The sequence below is a fragment of the Heteronotia binoei genome, chromosome 10 (assembly GCF_032191835.1).
Source record: "Heteronotia binoei isolate CCM8104 ecotype False Entrance Well chromosome 10, APGP_CSIRO_Hbin_v1, whole genome shotgun sequence".
In the NCBI taxonomy this organism is placed as follows: Eukaryota; Metazoa; Chordata; class Lepidosauria; order Squamata; family Gekkonidae; genus Heteronotia; species Heteronotia binoei.
Window position 1 is genome coordinate 39,235,745 of NC_083232.1, and position 19,761 is coordinate 39,255,505.

General features: G+C 44.6%; 1 protein-coding gene across 12 annotated transcripts in view; it reads left to right on the top strand.

Moving 5' to 3' along the window:
- ADAM22 (ADAM metallopeptidase domain 22) overlaps positions 1-19,761 on the top strand; it is a 182,936-nt gene that overhangs the window by 92,531 nt on the left and 70,644 nt on the right. For all 12 annotated transcript variants that reach the window (XR_009555881.1, XR_009555882.1, XM_060248462.1 and 9 more), the window contains 4 exons: positions 1,739-1,821; positions 4,911-4,974; positions 7,274-7,343; positions 11,169-11,239. Coding sequence is in view for 10 of the 12 variants with exons in the window: in XM_060248462.1 (XP_060104445.1) it covers positions 1,739-1,821; positions 4,911-4,974; positions 7,274-7,343; positions 11,169-11,239 (288 nt within the window). In the remaining 2 variants the exon portion in view is untranslated. The remainder of the gene's footprint in view (positions 1-1,738; positions 1,822-4,910; positions 4,975-7,273; positions 7,344-11,168; positions 11,240-19,761) is intronic.

Consider the following 19,761-nt stretch of genomic DNA (forward strand, 5'->3'; position numbering starts at 1 on the left):
TTAAAGTGCTGCAGTACATTTTTGTGGCCAAGAACTGTTCTGTGTTTACTCTCCTGGTCCTCTTCCCTTTCCCCACTGCTGCTGCCCCAGTAAAGAATACATATAAAACCTGGAAATGGTGCATTATCTTGCTGCTGACTTAAACTTGTGGATGCTTGAGTAATTGGTAATTAGATTTGGCTACATGCTGAGGATGGTGATTTCTAAACCCAGCAACCTTGCAATAGCTGCCTCATGCAAAAGGTTAATCATCAGTTGGCATTTCATAAATAACACACACTCATTCGGCTGGCCCAGTAAGGGCACCTCCATGGCTAGCAAATAATGTTAGGGATTTTGCCTTCTTTTCTCAGGCCTTACAAGTAGCTGAAGGATTTCTACATGGGAAATGAAGAACAAGCTTTTTGGTGCTACTCTCTGGAATTTGAGATGGAGGCTGAAATCAATTTCTTTTTCAATGTTTCACTTTCAGTCAATTTTTGTGTATTTTCCAGATGTTGATTCCCCCTCCCTGTACTTCTGCACCAACTTTGAATTTAGGTAACAGTAGCTTGGTTAAGTTCTCTTCATACCCAACGTTCATAGTAGATAGTAAATTAATTTCCACTCGTGTTGCAACTATTACAGCTGCGCTTGACATTCTTTTGCAAGCTCGTTTTGGTCAGTTTATGACTGCAGACCCTGCAAAACTGATTTGACTACATTCTGTTTGTGAGAACACAAAACAAACATTTGTGCCATAGGCAACAGAATATTGAATTTGATTCAAGCAGCTGTTTCAGTGGGAAAAAGGAGGTTCTTTTGACCATGATAACATCTGTGTTAGAAAATATGGAACCAAAACAATGTATGATGGGAAGTGTAACCAGGCATGGAATTCGGCAGGACCCTGGATCACTATTCCCCATTGCCACTTCCAGGGCTTTTTTGTAGCAGGAACTCCTTTGTATATTAGGCCAGACACCCCTGATGAAGCCAGTCATCCAAGAGCTCACAGTAGGCCCTGTAAATTGTAGGCGTAAATTGTGACCGATAGAAGTATAGCACCTATTTCTATCTATTTTTCTATTTTCTATTTTTCTATTCTATATTTTTAAACTTTAATTAATTTATACCTGTACCATTTAAATAATTGTGTATCTGTTTTAACCAAATCATGGCTTGCCATGTCTGTGAGCCGCCCTGGGAGGGCGGGATATAAGAATAAAATTTGCTTTGCTTTGCTTTGCTTTGCTTTGCCCTGTAAGAAGAGCCCTGTAAACTCTTGGAGGATTGGCTACATCAAGAGGGGTGTGGCTTAATATGCAAAGGAGTTCCTGCTACAAAAAACCCCTGGCCACTTCACAGGGTAGCAGGGGGGAAATGCGACGGGGACAATTAGCATTGGGCCAATGTGCAATGTTGCATTTCCAACACAAAATCAGAAGTGATGTCATTGTGGAAGCATGCTGCTCTGGTATTCACTCAAAAATTGTTTGGTTATAAATAATTGTGTATATATTACAGTAAATGTTCAAAATTTGGTTTGAAACTTGTGAAATGACAATACCCAATGATTTTTGTGACTCCCAACGTTCATATGTTCATTCTCTAGAGTCTATACAGAGTGTGACTTCTGTCTGGGCATGTAGAGATTAATCCACCATTCTCATCAACCTTGTGGATTTGGTTTGCTTGAGAAAGCATGTGAGTGACATGGTAAAAATCATATAAGCTCATAGTCTGTTTCTAATTTCAGGGAGGAGAACATTGTTATTACCACGGTCACCTGCGAGGGAATCCAGAATCCTTTGTTGCCCTTTCAACATGTCATGGACTTCAGTAAGTTTAATTAAGATACCCTCTAAATTGCTGAAATTATAGTAATTGTTTTATTAAAAGCAGCTTTGTGCAAAATTTAAGCCAGGATTTACCGGTATTTGTTTCATCCTACCATTTTCTGACAGAAGTTGTTTTAATGGTTAATAATATTGGCGTGTTTTATTGAGTTTATTTTTACTTGTTCTTGCTGATATGATGTGTGCTTATTTTTCTTAGTGTTATTTAGTTTATGTTTTGCTGCTTTAGCTGCCTCAAGCAGGTCTGGAAAGGCAGCATAAATATACATTTTAGGCTTGGCTCACAAATTACTTTGATTACTGAAAAAGCAATTTGTTTAAAACACTCTTAAGTCTACTTCCCCAAAGCAGCGTACAGGAACCAAAAGCAAACACCAATGGTTCTGTGTTTTTACCCATGAACAATACATATACACATCAGACAGAACCAGAGTAGATACAGTCCTAAGCAGCATTACATCATTCTAAGTTCACTGAAATCAGTGGGTTTTGAAAGGTGTAACCATTTAGGGTTGCATTGCTAATCTCTGTTTCAAATCGACCTCAGGCATACTTATCACGTAGGCATAGGCAGAGCCAATGGATCAGTTTGGGACTGTTTCCTCCAACAGAAAGAGTCCTTGCTCCCATGAAAGATTCCTTACCTAATGAAAAGAGAACTGATGCTTCTGACCTGCTGTCTCAAAGGCTCAGCCTATAGGATATGATAAAAGTGTCCTGGGCTGGTAGTGTGGGTTATAATGCATGTGATGTGAAGCATTTGGAATCTTTAAATGTACTGTTACTTATGTGTTTATATATTTTGCATATGTACAAATGCAAGATCAATCCTGAGAGCTATATTGTTTTTAAGGTCATACAGCAAATGTGGTATCACTATAAATAGAAGCACTTACCTCAAGACTCTTTGTCATCATAATTCAGTTTCCCCGCAAAGCATGCACTTATGGGATCTTCATTGATTGATGGTTTTAAAGTATCACTTCTCTAAATATGTTTTAAATAATTATGTATGCATCTGTAGGTCTGGGTTTATTTTAGGTGGTCAATAATTTTTTCACAGCACACTATATCTTTAAGCATTTTGAGATAACCAAGGCTTGGGAGGGACATAACTCTAGAAACTTGATTTCAAGTTAATGCTGAATTTTCATCTCGAAGAACCCTGCAGATTGCATTATGTGTTTGGCTTCTTTTAATAATAAGATATTGGCTTTTATCTGTGATGCTCTTTGCTAACTGAATGAAAAGGAGGTCTTGAGATGCTAGCTGCAGCTGATAGTCCTTTGCTTATTTTATACTGATGCCTGGTGATTTACAATTAAATCTTCGAGTTATCTTGGCTTTGACTTTCCTCACTTCTTGCAAACATATGAGACTTGATTAGCTCTAGGCCTTCTTCTAGAAGGTCTGTCTGTCTATCTGTCTGTCTGTCTATCATCCATCTATCCATACTTGGTCTCTTTCAATCTAAAATATTAATTATGGATATATTAGATTTGTGATATAATCCTAAGCAAGTTTACTCAGATCAGAACCTAGTGAGGATGCTTAAGATTGTATCCTTTAGGGTTTATTATACATTATGGATTTATATTGCTTTAAATTGTTGTTGTAACCCATCCTGGGTATCTGATAAGCTAGAAAAGAGGGCTATACCTGCTTTTACATAACTACAATCCAAAGGAAGCTTATTTGCTCAAAGCCTTCACGTTTCAAGACAGGCATGTAGCAAAATGAAAGACTGTAAAAAGGCAGATAAATTTTAAATATATGCTCTGGATATGAACTGGCTTTGACTGAGGGGGAAAGGGATAGCCTGGTTAAAGTGTCCACCAAGTGTGTGGTACTGGTGAGAAAAGTAAACACCATGCTGGAAATAATTAGGAAAGGGATTGATATAACAGCCAGAATTGTGATGGCTTTTTCATAGAGCTATGGTGCTTGCTTGTTTTGAATATTGTGTACAGCTCTGGTTACTGTAATCTTCAACAATGTATTGCAGAGCTGAGAAAAGTGCAGAAAAGGGCCACCAGGAAAATTAAGGGCTGGAACTCCTTTTTTATGAGGAATGGCTTGAAGAGTTTGGGAATTTTAAGTTTGGAAAAAAGATAACTGAGGTGGAATATGACAGAGGTTTATTAAAATTATGTATGGGGTGGGGAAATTGGATAAAGGGAACTTTTTCATTCTGTCCCATAAATACTTCACCTGTTAAAAGAAACTTTTTTTCAGGATTCAGACCATTAGTTTGGGGCATAATGTACTGCATAAAAGACATTGTAGGTATTTGAAACTATGGGCATTTGTATAAGGAAAAAGCTTCTTAATATTACTGTTATCAGTTTAAAAGGTTGTTCTGTACATGAAGGCTAGATATTCTTACTAGATTATGATTTTTGCTGCCTACTAGTGGCAAAGAGTAGGCATTGCTGCTATAGTAATCGAACTGGAGTTCTCAAACTGATTGCTGTCAAGCTTTTTAATAAGACCTTTTGCTAGATACAGAATTCCATTTTAACATATTCCATGTTAGCAATGTGCACTTCAGTCCAGATATTCTGTACAGAGACAGCTGTACTACATATGTGAAGCTTCACTTGCTTTTCTAAGAAGTGAGGGCCTATCTAGAGGCATCCCTGAATTTGCCCCAGGGATGTCCTGCTGCTTTAAAAATTAAGTTCCCAGGCCAGTTCTAGAAACTAACTTTTTAAAATGGCAGCAAATCACACAGCATGAACCTTAGGGATGCCTAACACATAAAGATGGGCTCTGAAAGGGAAGCTGATATAAGCTGATTCCAGACGGCTGGTTAGGGTCAGTTGCAAGCTGACCCAAGTAATACTGATCAGTAATGATCAGTAATTCCAAAATAAATTATTATTTGGACAAAAATTACTCGTAGATTGTGTGGGCCTTTGACTCCATTGCAAGGGTGAGGGAAATTTTAAAGGAATTGATAACAGATATTGTCAAGGATCTTCTGATGTCTGCTGTTAAATTAAAAATAAGTCATTATATAAATTTAATTATATTTTAGTATGTAAGTGATATTTCTATTTCTTTTAACAGTGGCATGTTCTATGATGGAAATCACAGATATCTTATTGAACCAGAAGAAAACTCCACCACACATGTAAGTAAAACTTTAATAACTGTGCTTATTGGGCAGATCTTCAGATATTTAATGGAAAAATCTATCACAAAAGAGGGATGGTGGCTCAGTGGTAGAGCGTCTGTTTGGTAAGCAGAAGGTCCCAGGTTCAATCCCCAGCATCTCCAACTAAAAAGGGTCCAGGCAAGTTGGCGTGAAAAACCTCAGCTTGAGACCCTGGAGAGCCTCTGCCAGTCTGAGTAGACAATGCTGACTTTCATGGACCGAGGGTCTGATTCAGTATAAGGCAGCTTCATATGTTTAAATTATGCTTTTAGTAAGTAGCTTAAGAATCATTGTACATCAGCTACTATGGCATGGAATGTTGAAATTCAGTACTGCTTTGAGCATTTGGATTGTGAGGTGTGCTGCGTCAGAAGCATGGATGCAATTGGTAAAGTAAAGGATTTTATTTGATTTACTTCATTTATAGTCCTCTGTTTTTGCTAAGATTCAAGGTGGATGATAAAGAATTAAAACAGTTCTTTCATCTCATGCAGCCCCTCATTTGGACTGCATTTTCACAGGCCAGCCATGGGACATTTTCTTTGGAGCTCAAAACCCCCAAAAGGGCATCCTGTCCCTTTTGGAGCCATTGCATATCTGAGATTCCTGCTCATCACACATGCTCTGTTGGCAGGCACCCCTTCCCTCAGTTCCCTTTTTGCCACTGCAAAGCTTGCTAGCATGCTCCATTGATTTCTTTGTCATCACTGTGAATGAAAGAGGACTCCTTTTGTCTGTCCAGGATCTGTTTTACCCTCCTTCAGGAGGCTATTTCATGTGAGGCAATCCCCATCACCTGGGCTTCCTGTTTGTTATGCTTGCAGTGTTCTCTCTAAGCTGTGGAGTCTTGTGAGCAGTAATTCTACTTTGTGAGCTACCAGCATTAAAGTTGTGAGCTACTGGCATTAAAATTGTGAGCTACTGCATAAATTAGTTTGCTCTGAGCCATTTTTTTGTGAGCTAAGACAAAATTTGTGAGCTGGAGGTTAAAAAACTGAGAGCTAGCTCACACTAACTCAGCTTAGAGGGAAAACTGCTTGCAGTCCCTCGTCATGGCATCCAAGGCACTGTTTTAAAAAATGTGCTAAATGTGGAACAAAAATGACACACAGTGATGAGCCTGAACTCTGCCTTCCGTGCTTAGGAGAGGCCCACAGTCTTGGAACTTGTTCCGTTTGCCAGTGCTTTCCCCCTAAGACTTGGTCAGATAGGGTCTCTTGGCTGAAAGTTGCACTGTGGGAGAAGGCTCTGTCCTCCTTGGTTCCTTCCAAAGTGACTCTGAGCTCAGGCTGTTCTGTCTTGGGTCTGTTTCCTTCAGTTCCGACTACTCAACCGCATTTTGGGTCTCCATTGATCCATTTGGTTCCTGTGGGCCTGACTATCAGGATGGCTCTGATCCCTCCAAAAAGAGCCACTTCAGTCGCACCTGGAGATGGAATCTAGGTCCCCTGTTCACCTCCTTCAGGACCATTGACTAAGGTCTGATTGCATTCAGAATCTCCTGCAAAGAAGCATAAGCAATCAAGGTATATGTAGAAAACAGAGTCTGTACCTAAATTGGGCCATGTCAACTGGAGTCTGATGAGGACATGATCCTGGTTCCCCTGCACACCCTGTCGCCACATCTAGCTTTCTTTGCAGGCTTCTTTTCAGATGCAGATGACAACCAATGGAGCATCCCTGTGGGACATCCACATAGTGGGGACTTTGAATACAGAAGCAGACAGCCTGAGCAGGGTCTATCCAGGACCAAATCTACATGTTTTTTGGGGGGACAAAATTAAAAAATGATGCCCCCTTATGGGCCCATAGAATAGAATGGACTCCATACCCAATTTGGCGTCCCCTCTCCATTGGCACCTGGAGCAAGCACCCCTCTCTGCCCCCCCCTTCAGATCTGGCCCTGGGTCTATCAGACCAACTATGAATGGTCTGTTCGACACAATTACATCAAGGGGATTTTCAACACATGGGGTGAACCGGACCAAACAGACCAGACTGAACAGACCTCAAGTGGACCTGTTTGCCACAGCTGAGTCCAAGAAAACACCAGAATTCTGTTTCCTAGTGGACAGCAATCCAACTTCCATGGGAGATGTGTTCCAGATCCCTTGGTCATTCACACTCTTTTATGCATTCCCACTCAGAGAGTCTTTCTGAATTTCAGTTAGGTTTCTCGGTTTCATTAACATACAACTTTTAATGCATTCTTTCGGGCCGGACACAGTTCTAAGACAGTTTTATTTGGCATTAATTTTCGTATTTCTTATTTCAGGAGGAATTCCACTTGCATTCTGTTTATAAATCCAGATTACTTGAATTTCCTTTGGATGATCTTCCCTCTGGTATGCTTTTTGACATTCAGCTTTCCTTGTTAATTTTATTTAGTATTAAACGCTTGTGGAGTTTGATTTGTTTATTTGTTGTTACTCTAAAAGTAGAAAATCATCTAGTTTAATCATCTAGTTAGTAGAAAGTAGAAAATCATCTAGTTAAAAAACCTTAAATTCTGTTGTTATCTAATGAAACATCCCCCCCCCCCCCCAGCAGGTACTTTTGGCTTTTCAGAACTGTAACAGTCATAATGATTTTGTAGGAGAAATGGGTACTGATGCCTTTCCAGAAACATTTTAGTGTTCACTTTTAGATTAAATATAGTAAAGGAGAAATTCAGCTCATAGATTGAACAAAGTGTTTTATTGGGACATATCCCAATTATGAACAGATTTTGCATTTTTAAAAAGCTTCCTTTTTCTTACATTAGCTTATTCTGAATAAATTAGACTTCATCTGTCTCTAAATCATTATCCTTCTTTAATTGATCAGTGTTGCTGTTATTTTTTTAAACTTCAGTGTTTTAAGCATTTATACTCTACTTTTCTACCTAATGGGAACCTAAAATGGCTGGTGAAAAACTATTTTTGCAGTCTAAAAATGTTCCATTACTTATGAAACTGTTTACAAAATTATGAGTGTTATTTTTAAATCATTATTAAAAATTCCAGAAACCTGAATGCATTTTGAAGCCTGTTAGGATTCGTTATTTTTCTTATATGTTACAGATGTCACAAACTGGAATATTGTGTGATAGAAAACCATCATTTGTAACATGAAAGCACTCTATAATGTCTTTATCTTTTTGGAAACTGCAAAATCACTTTTCAGTTATTCATATAGCCCTCCTAGGGCAGTTTCAAAAATAGATGGAGAATGATATACTTCTAATGTTCCACAACAACATCTGCTTGTGTTCACTCAGATAAAGATACTGTGCCGCTAGTGAAATTCTGTAATGTTTATTAAAAAGGTATATTGTGTTGTTTAGGGATTCTGGTTTGTATTCACATTATGAAGATTGTTTATTTGAATCATATCTTTAAAAAATACTGAGGTTTGGTGTTCCTTGGCCAAGGCTGCAATCTTTCACAGACTTTCCCAGGAAAAAGTTTCAACAGCAGTAGGACTGAAGGTTGTAGATAAATAAATGACATTTTCAGACTGGCTCTTCTTATGGATACAATATGAGGTTATAAATGGCCACCACACTATGGTTAGAAAGACAACCTGGTTTGGTGGGTTGAGTGCTGGAACAGAATTTGGGAGACATACTTTCAAATCCCCATTTTGTCCTGGAAGTGAACTTCGTTCATTTACTTCCTTAGCCTAACCCACCTCACAGGTTTATTGTTGAGAGAATAAAATGAGGGGGGAGAATGATGATGTAAAGTACCCATTGGGGAGAAAAGCAGGTATGTGGTAGGTTTCCTTAGAAAGCAAAAAAGGAGATGATTCCTTTTTTGCCTGGATTTCTTGTTTACCTCTTATGGAATCTGAACATGTGTGTCTGAATATGCCTTGCGGATCTGTCCATCTTGCTGGAAATGAGGGATATAGTTTTATCTGAGGAGCTGTTGACTTTAACATTGGTTAGTTATAATAATAATAATAATAATAATAATAATAATAATAATAATAATAATAATAATAATAATAATAATAATATTTTTAAATTTATTTCCCGCCCTCCCTGCCGAAGTAGGCTCAGTTATATTTAATACTGTAACTAATTCCAGGGAATTCCAAGAAACTATTACTTATATTGGTTTTTTTCTCATCATCTTCTTTTAATTTGCTTTTAGGTCTGAAATTTTTTGTATGTCCATTTTTTACTCCATTGAGAATTTTAAATAAATAAAGAGGTGGGGGAGGTTGAAAGGACAGCAGACTTGCTAGAGATGGGAAGGCTCTTAACCAGGGCCTTTTTTGGGGGTAGAAAAAGTCCAGCAGGAACTCATTTGCATACTAGGCCACACCCCTGATGCCAAGCTGGAACTGCATTCCTGTGTGTTCCTGTTTTAAAAAAAGCCCTGCTCCTTACTAACTTTTTGCCCCTTGCAATCTCTACTTGCTACTTTGTCCCCTTCTCATTTGTTCAGATTCCTGCTGCCTTCCCATTACCTATTTTCCTTCCTTCCAATTCTTCCCCTCCCTCTTACTTAACTTTTATATTTTATTGTCTGCCTTTCTCCCCCGCTTTGTGCTTGGGAAAGGCTCGTTACCTAATCAGCAAATATGACTGTATCCAAGGCTGGGGGTCTTGGTAATGTTGTGTGTGATTGTCTAGGTACCCAAAATAGAACCAAAGATCTCATGATGTAGCCTGAATAGATGTTAGCATTATAGAACTTGTAGAAAAATATATGAGAGAGTTCACAGGGGTTTTATGATTTGGTAGACATGCTTGCCTTGTACTTATTTGTATACTTTTATTAGGGGTTTTTTTTGGTTTGAGTAATTTTTTTGTTAAAAAAAATATCAGCAAGCATTTGGCTGTTTTCCCCCTGTGTGCAATTTTGAACCTTCAAGTGTTTTTAAATTGATTTTTCTACAAACCTAAGGGTACCTCAGGTTTGCAGAAACATCTTCCCTAATCCTTAATGGCTCCTTTTGTATGGATTTTTTAATCCACATATAAGGGTCATCATGGGAATTAGATATACAATGGCCCTATTCACACAGCATTTTGAGTCCATGTTAAACTGACCTGGTTCTGTTCTGAATATCTTTGTTCCGGATATTATCGATCAGACTGCCATACTGCAATTCGAATCACTCTGCGGCGAAACTGTCTTCTGCTGTCCACACGATGGCACCATGCAGTCCACTTTTATGCGCATATGGGCATGTGCATTATGTGCATGTGCATGCATGCGCATAGGTTAAAACATTATGTGGTTATGCACATATTGCTAAGTAGTAAAAAAAATTGTGACCTTAAACCGGATGTCTGAGGCTCCTTTTGCTCCAGGACAGCCTTCAGACATCCGGAAGTTGGTTGAGAACTATCCAGATGGGGAAACTGCAAGATGAAACCTGAGTACTAAAAAAACACCGCAAAGGAGCAGGTAACAAAATAGTCTGGTTCTGAGAAGGATTAGCGGTGGGGCCCTACTACTTGTTAATACTGGGAGGCAGATGTTGCTGTCTGATCAGCCACTTTTAATCTGGTATGAAACAGCAGCGACAACTGATTATACTGTGCGTCTGAACAGCCCCAATGACTGTGTGGTAGTTTGTAGTTAATACTGCAGAGTCTCATGGCAGACTGACAGAATTCACTGTGGAGAGGTGGTATTTTGAAAGGAAGGGGTTCTAGAGGGAAAGAATCAGGCTAGTGTGAATAACTTAATTAGTGGATTTGTTTTGTATAATATGTGCCTTCAACAGATTAATTATTGCTGTAGCTTCGTGGTGGATTGCCATGTTTTTGAAGTGTCATTTTTCATTACAGATATGCGCTACATATACTAATTAATGAGTGCTGCTATTAAATACTGGTCATGTTATTAAGTTTTAGTTTGTGGTGTCATTTGGGCTTCTTGGATGGGCAATTAGGGAGCCCCTCTAATGTCTACAATCTTGCACCACTTTGAATGCTATCCCTTGTATATTAGTGTACTCAGTGGGGCTTACTCCTAGGTAAGTGTGTAAGGGGTGCCATGAAATCTTTCCATTTGTGTGGAAAGCATTTTGAGGAGTGAAAAAAAATGTAAAGTTTTGTTTTAAATGCTTATAGTATATTGTGACTCAGTGTATTTGTGTCAAAAATGCTGAAAATGCATATCTTTATTACCAATGTTCTATTGACTGGAATTTGCATTCTGTTTTAGAATTCTGGCGCATGAATACCACATCACAAAGATTTGTTATGAGACCAAGACACAGAAGAAGCAAAAGGCAGGTATGTTTCTCTGTGCTGCAAACCCCAGTTCTCCCTCTCCCCTGGTCAAATATGTCTTCAAGGCATAGTTGTCAGTGTACAGATACATTTTTTCCAGAAGTAACCATTATTTAGCGTGTTTCTGCTTCTAGCCTTAGCTAATCTAATCATTTATAAAAAGAGGTCTGGTATTCATCTAAATGGCTGAAAGGAAAAAATTGATATCTTGGTAAATGTTTATTTGTGGATTTTTTTTTAAACTTGACCTTAAAAAAAACAACAATTCTGTGATGTAGACGTAGTGAGGTGTGATCCCAGGAGATCCTTAGTTGGAATGTTGCTTCTGTACAAACTTACTAGTAGTCTTCAGGATCAAATTGGGAAGGAACTGGGCTTGGATAAAGTTTGGGACTAAACCAAGTTGAACAGTTTCAGTGGTGCTACAACTAATGCTGCAAGGGAACTTGCTTTAGTGGTGCCAACAGTGGGCACTTGGTTACCTTTTATTTCCTCCCACAAGTTGTGTGGAAGGAGACAACTGGTGATCACTCGGCAGTGGTCCACCAGGAATTTTCCCTATGAGTTAAATGGCCAGTCTGCCCCAGTCTTAAGTAAGCCATACTCTGTCAGCTTCAGCCACACATCAGCAATATGGAAATAATAATGCAGATCTACTGTAGAGAACTTTTGTAAGGACTACGATATATAAGGGCTGTGGATTTGTCTTTGTTCAGTACTTTCTTCTGTGCTGTTTAATTAATATGAATGAGGTTGTCTATAGACTTGCAGTTGAGTGTCACTACGTATGCTGAAGACATTCAGCTCTATATTTCTTTGAACAAACCACCAGAAGCAGTAGGTTCTGGGGAGGAACTGTGCCTGGAGGATGAGATCAAGTGACTCAGAGGGCAGGAAGCCAACTAAAGCTGAATCCAGACAAGAGAGTGATGCTGATTGGTGAAACAGAGACTCTGGAAGGGGTTTCCCTGCCCATATTAAATGAGGTCGGATTGAAGTTGATCATGTCAGGTAACAGTTTAGGGATATTTCCAAATATGACACTTCTTTTAGAAAGTTAAGTGAATGCAGTGCCAAAGAATGCCATTTACCAGCTGCATGTGGTACTAAAGCTACTTCCTTTCCTGCTGCAGAAGAATCTCTTTTGTTCTGTTGGCTACATACATATCGACTGCCATTCTTCTCATTCAGGCAGATTGAAAACTTCCTAGAAAACTTGATCTACAGCTGTTTGCCTACCTGGAGAAAATTTATCCTGTTTTTAGGTTAACTCTGAGCATTTAGCATAGTGCAAATAAAACATTTTTCTTCCAGTGCTGTTGATTGACCTACCTCACTTAAAATCATTTCATTACACCAGAACTTTGAATTCCTTCCAGAAACAAATTGGTAGCCTTGAATATCTCTCTGGAATGTGTAGATTATCCCTGGAAAAAGCAGGGAATTGTTTCCTAGCGCCACCCCATGTAACAACAAGATGTTGATTTTGTATTCCTACAACACTTAGAGCAAAGATTCATCATGTCATTATAGATTGCACTTTTGTAAGCCACCCTGGGACTCTGATTCAGAGAGAAGCGCAGGGTGTAGATCTACGGTCGTCTTCTTTTTCTGTTGAGCTTAACCATTTGAGCAACCCATAGAGTTATGCCAGTTCCAGAACATCTAGTGCCACTAAAACAGCTTATGTCGGGAATTGGCCCTTCATATGTATTGCTAAGAACAGAGAAACTCAGGGTCAAAATGTGTATGTGTGTAAAGGTGTATCAAGTTACATCTGACTTATGGTGGCCCCAACAAGGGGCTTTTAAGGCAAATGAGAGGCAGAGGTGTTTTCCCATTGCTTCCCTCTGCAATCTTCTTTGAAAGTCTCCTTCTGAGTATCAACCCTGCTTAGCTTCGGAGATCTAATGAGATCAGGCTTTTCTATGCTACCTTTCCTCCCCAGGGCCAAAATACATGATATTAAATATGTATGCTCCCAAACCAACTTATTATTGTACGTTTAAGGAGGGATTTACCTTTAAAAAGCTGCCATCCCTCCTCCTCAGCTGCAAACAGGGCATGGGAGAGGGAGGGTCTTTAGACTTCCCTCCCAAAGCATTTTCGCCACTGGAAATGGTCTTGTTGCCCCTTTTTTTGGTATCACCTGTCCTGGACAAGTACTGCCAAATGAAAGGGCACAAACAGGTCTTACTGGCACCACTTTGGATGGAAAATATTCTGTAGGAGTGAAGCCTGAAGCCCCTCCCTCCTGTGTGGCTGTATGCAGCTGAACAGAGAAACTGAGATTTTTTTTTAAAGGTAAGTCCCTGCTTGAATGCATAATGTATAATGAGCTGGACTGGGAACCTATGTGAATTTCATATCATGTGTGAATGATAGAACTCCCTGAGTGCCCTTTCCTGTAAGTAAGTGCCAGCAAGAGAGTAAGAAAGAATTTGCACAGGGCTTTTTTTGTAGCAGGAACTCCTTTGTACATTAGGCTACACCTCCCTGGTATAGCCAGTCCTTCAAGAGCTTAAAGTGTGTCCTATAAGAAGAGCCCTGTAAGCTCTTGGAGGACTGGCTACATCAGTGGGGTGTAGCCTAATATGCAAAGGAGTTACTGCTACAAAAAAAGTCCTCTGCATCTATTTGTGTGTCTTACAGATATACATATCTGTTGAACAGAGCCTATCCATTTGCAGTTTTGCAGTAGAAGCCTAATAAAATTGACCAACTGGCAGTGATGCTTGAAAGAAATGTAACACTTTATTTGGATCAAATGTTCAATCAAACTGATTGAACTGCATATAGATACAATAATCATCTCTGAAATAAAGTAGCTAGAACCAATATTCACATATTGGTTGAGGCCTAGTTTGGATTGCACAGGCTAGCCTAATCTTGTGAGGTTTTGGAAGCTAAGAAGGGTTGACCCTGGTTAGTACTTGGATGGGAAACCACCAAGGAGGTCTAGGGTTGCTATACAGAGGCAGGCAATGGTAAACCGCAGCTTAATGTGTCTTGCCTTGAACTAGGTTTGCCAATCCCCAAGTCCCAGCGGGGGTTCTTCCGCTTTCCCAGACTCCTTCCCGCCTAGGGTGACCATAATGTCTGAAGGCCAGCCAGGGACACGTTGGGGGGGGGGAGGGTGCGCGCGCGCGCGCCGCCGGAAACAGGAAGTGACATCACTTCCGGTGACGGCATGCCACCACAGGAAACAGGAAGTGACATCACTTCCTGTGACATCATTTCCCCGCGTCACCTGCCGGAAATGGGAAGTGACATCACTTCCTGTGACATCATTTCCCCCAAATGCCACTGCCGGAAACAGGAAGTGACTTCACAGCGCTTCCTGTGACATCCCCAAAAATCCCCCAAATATCACCGCCGGAAACAATTTTGTTCTGAAATCCTGTATATACTTCATCAGTATATGGGATAAGGCACTTTCTCAACTGTGCTGCATAATGCAGCCTATTTATTTTGTCCTGTTTGCTCTGTTGGCTCTATCTGCGCCACCTTCATCACTTTCGGGGTGTGGATCCCCCAGTGGGGTGGTCTCCCGACTCCCTCCGCCGGCTGTTTCTGATAGCCCTGCGCCCCCTCTTTCATTTGATATGTGTCCCGTGCGGGTGCCACCATCCCGCCGGGAGATGCCGCAAAATGAGCCCCCTTGAGGCTTATGGCGGCAGGGCTCGGGGGAAGCGAGCTAGACTGCTGTTCTTTTGAGGGGTTATAGAGTGTTTCGAGCCCGTCCCTGTGGCATCGGTCCCATCGTTGTGGGACCCAGGGGGCCGGCGCAGCGGCACGCCGAAGCAGCCTGTCACTAATAACACAGGTCGAGATGCAGGACAGGAACCTGGAAGTGACCGACAGGCTGCTTCAGCGTGCCGCTGCGCCGGCCCCCTGGGCCCCACAATGATGGGACCGATGCCACAGGGACGGGCTCGAAACACTCTATAACCCCTCAAAAGAACAGCAGTCTAGCTCGCTTCCCCCGAGCCCTGCCGCCATAAGCCTCAAGGGGGCTCATTTTGCGGCATCTCCCGGCGGGAGGGTGGCACCCGCACGGGACACATATCAAATGAAAGAGGGGGCGCAGGGCTATCAGAAACAGCCGGCGGAGGGAGTCGGGAGACCACTCCACTGGGGGATCCACACCCCGGAAGTGATGAAGGTGGCGCAGATAGAGCCAACAGAGCCAACAGGACAAAATAAATAGGCTGATTTATGCAGCACAGTTGAGAAAGTGCCTTATCCCATATACTGATGAAGTAAATACAGGATCTGAGAACAAAATTGCACTAGAAGACACAAACACAAAGCTCCCTTACACTGAATCAGTGCTTGGGTCCACCAAAGTCAGTATTGTCACATAAGAGAAGCCCTGTTGGATCAGGCCAGTGGCCCATCCAGTCCAACACTCTGCGTCACATAAGAACATAGGAGAAGCCCTGTTGGATCAGGCCAGTGGCCCATCCAGTCCAACTCTCTGCGTCACATAAGAACATAAGAGAAGCCCTGTTGGATCAGGCCAGTGGCCCATCCAGTCCAACACTCTGCGTCACATAAGAACATAGGAGAAGCCCTGTTGGATCAGGCCAGTGGCCCATCCAGTCCAACACTCTGTGTCACACTTAAGAACATAAGAGAAGCCCTGTTGGATCAGGCCAGTGGCCCATCCAGTCCAACACTCTGCGTCACATAAGAACATAGGAGAAGCCCTGTTGGATCAGGCCAGTGGCCCATCCAGTCCAACACTCTGTGTCACACTTAAGAACATAAGAGAAGCCCTGTTGGATCAGGCCAGTGGCCCATCCAGTCCAACTCTCTGCGTCACATAAGAACATAAGAGAAGCCCTGTTGGATCAGGCCAGTGGCCCATCCAGTCCAACACTCTGCGTCACATAAGAACATAGGAGAACCCTGTTGGATCAGGCCAGTGGCCCATCCAGTCCAACACTCTGTGTCACACTTAAGAACATAAGAGAAGCCCTGTTGGATCAGGCCAGTGGCCCATCCAGTCCAACACTCTGCGTCACATAAGAACATAGGAGAAGCCCTGTTGGATCAGGCCAGTGGCCCATCCAGTCCAACTCTCTGCGTCACATAAGAACATAAGAGAAGCCCTGTTGGATCAGGCCAGTGGCCCATCCAGTCCAACACTCTGCGTCACATAAGAACATAGGAGAAGCCCTGTTGGATCAGGCCAGTGGCCCATCCAGTCCAACACTCTGTGTCACACTTAAGAACATAAGAGAAGCCCTGTTGGATCAGGCCAGTGGCCCATCCAGTCCAACACTCTGCGTCACATAAGAACATAGGAGAAGCCCTGTTGGATCAGGCCAGTGGCCCATCCAGTCCAACACTCTGTGTCACACTTAAGAACATAAGAAAAGCCCTGTTGGATCAGGCCAGTGGCCCATCCAGTCCAACTCTCTGCGTCACATAAGAACATAAGAGAAGCCCTGTTGGATCAGGCCAGTGGCCCATCCAGTCCAACACTCTGCGTCACATAAGAACATAGGAGAAGCCCTGTTGGATCAGGCCAGTGGCCCATCCAGTCCAACACTCTGTGTCACACTTAAGAACATAAGAGAAGCCCTGTTGGATCAGGCCAGTGGCCCATCCAGTCCAACACTCTGCGTCACATAAGAACATAAGAGAAGCCCTGTTGGATCAGGCCAATGGCCCATCCAGTCCAACACTCTGTGTCACATAAGAAGTTAAGAAAGGAAGGAAGGAAGGAAGGAAGGAAGGAAGGAAGGAAGGAAGGAAGGAAGGAAGGGAGGGAGGGAGGGAGGGAGGGAGAAAGGGAAGGAGAAAGGGAGGGAGGGAAGAAGGGAAGAAAGAAAGGAAGGAGGGAAGGAAGGAAGGAAGGAAGGAAGGAAGGAAGGAGGGAAGGAAGGAAGGAAGAAAGGAGGGAGGGAAGAAAGGAAGGCCACCCCCAACCGCCAGCCCCCCCCCGCTTTCGGCCCCCTTACCTACGGCGGCGGCGAGTCCAGCGGCGGCGGCAGCGGCGGCGAGTCCGGCGGCGGCAGCGGAGAGGTCTTTCCAATGCCCTCCCGGGCCTCCGCCAGCACGGGGGGGGGGTGGGGTGGTAGAGGCCGGGGAAGCGTCGGAAAGGCCCGCGGTGGTCGCTGGAGGCCCTCCAGCGACCCCCGCGGGCCTTTCCGACGCCCTCCCGGGGGCAGGAGGACGGGGGGTGGGGGAAGCGAGCCCCGGGAAGCGTCGGAAAGGCCCGCGGGGGTCGCTGGAGGCCCTCCAGCGACCCCCGCGGGCCTTTCCGACGCCCTCCCGGGGGCAGGAGGACGGGGGGTGGGCGAAGCGAGCCCCGGGAAGCGTCGGAAAGGCCCGCGGGGGTCGCTGGAGGCCCTCCAGCGACCCCCGCGGGCCTTTCCGACGCCCTCCCGGGGGCAGGAGGACGGGGGGGTGGGGGAAGCGAGCCCCGGAAAGCGTCGGAAAGGCCCACGGGGGTCGCTGGAGGCCCTCCAGCGACCCCCGCGGGCCTTTCCGACGCCCTCCCGGGGGCAGGAGGACGGGGGGTGGGCGAAGCGAGCCCCGGGAAGCGTCGGAAAGGCCCGCGGGGGTCGCTGGAGGCCCTCCAGCGACCCCCGCGGGCCTTTCCGACGCCCTCCCGGGGGCAGGAGGACGGGGGGTGGGCGAAGCGAGCCCCGGGAAGCGTCGGAAAGGCCCGCGGGGGTCGCTGGAGGCCCTCCAGCGACCCCCGCGGGCCTTTCCGACGCCCTCCCGGGGGGAGGAGGACGGGGGGTGGGCGAAGCGAGCCCCGGGAAGCGTCGGAAAGGCCCGCGGGGGTCGCTGGAGGCCCTCCAGCGACCCCCGCGGGCCTTTCCGACGCCCTCCCGGGGGCAGGAGGACGGGGGGTGGGCGAAGCGAGCCCCGGGAAGCGTCGGAAAGGCCCGCGGGGGTCGCTGGAGGCCCTCCAGCGACCCCCGCGGGCCTTTCCGACGCCCTCCCGGGGGCAGGAGGATGGGGGGTGGGCGAAGCGAGCCCCGGGAAGCGTCGGAAAGGCCCGCAGGGGTCGCTGGAGGCCCTCCAGCGACCCCCGCGGGCCTTTCCGACGCCCTCCCGGGGGGAGGAGGACGGGGGGTGGGCGAAGCGAGCCCCGGGAAGCGTCGGAAAGGCCCGCGGGGGTCGCTGGAGGCCCTCCAGCGACCCCCGCGGGCCTTTCCGACGCCCTCCCGGGCCTCCGCCGCCACCGCTGGGCCCCGTGCGCGGGCGGGGAAGGCGGCGAGTGAGGGAGGGAGCGTCCCTGCGCGTGCGCAGGGCGATCTGCGCACGCGCAGGGTCGCTCCCTCCCTCACTCGCCGCCTTCCCCGCCCGGGCGCGCGGCCCCCGGCTCTCTTGCTGGCTAAACCGGGACCTCAAAATGGTCCCGGTATACCCAGCCCGGGAGCCGGGAATTGGGGGCCAGATCCGGGAAAGTCCCGGGAGACCGGGACGGTCTGGCCACCCTATTCCCGCCCCCAGTCAGCTGGCTGGCGGGGGAAGCCCCACCCTCAGAGGATCATGTGCCTTTGCACCTCAGGAAGCTTCAGTCTCCGATTGAAAGGCTTCCTCTTGGGGTGCTGTGTCTGTGTTACTTTGAAGAAGTTGGCAGCAACTTGTGAGTAGAGAGGCCAATCCCTCGCTTCAGAGTCGTCAGAAAGGGGGGGGGGAATGTCTGCTGAGCACTTCATTATTCCCTATGTGGAGATCAATTCTCATAGGGTATAATGGGGAATTGATCTGGAGGTTTCGGGGGCTCTGGGGGAGCTGTTTTTTGAAGTAAAGGCACCAATTTTTCAGTATAGTATCTAGTGCCTCTCCCCAAAGTACCCCCCAAGTTTCAAAACAATTGGACCAGGGGGTCCAATTCTATGAGCCCCAAAAGAAGGTGCCCCTATCCTTCATTATTTCCTATGGAAGGAAGAGATTTAAAAGGTGTGCTGTCCCTTTAAATGTGATGGCCAGAACTCCCTTGGAGTTCAATTATGCTTGTCACACCCTTGTTCCTGGCTCTGGCCCAATGTCTCCTGGTTCCACCCCCAAAGTCCCCAGATATTTCTTGAATTGGACTTGGCAACCCTACCTTGAACTCTACAAGTTGCCATAAATCAGCTGTGACTTCATAGCACTTTCCACCACCACCACCTAATGGAAACAAAGATACAAATGCAAGGGGGGGTGGCTGATAGAATACTGTGTTATGTCGAATATTTATTTGAGCTTCCCCCTGCAATGATACTAAAGGGATATTCTGCCTCCATAGACAGTGTAGAATTGTTCTCGATTTATAGCCTCAATTGTACAGAGCAACTCCTCTGGGAAATTTCCTGGGAAATAGATATACTACAAAAGTCTGCTGTGCATGATATGCATCTATAAAGTGGGAAGAAATGTGATTCAGAAGTAAGCACTGAAAAACTCTTGATGAGGTTGAAAAAACTAATGGAAAATTTCTCAAAATAAGGAGATTTGCTTTTTTTTTTTCCTTAGTTTTTTTAGTTTGCAGATTATAAATTGGATTTATCTTA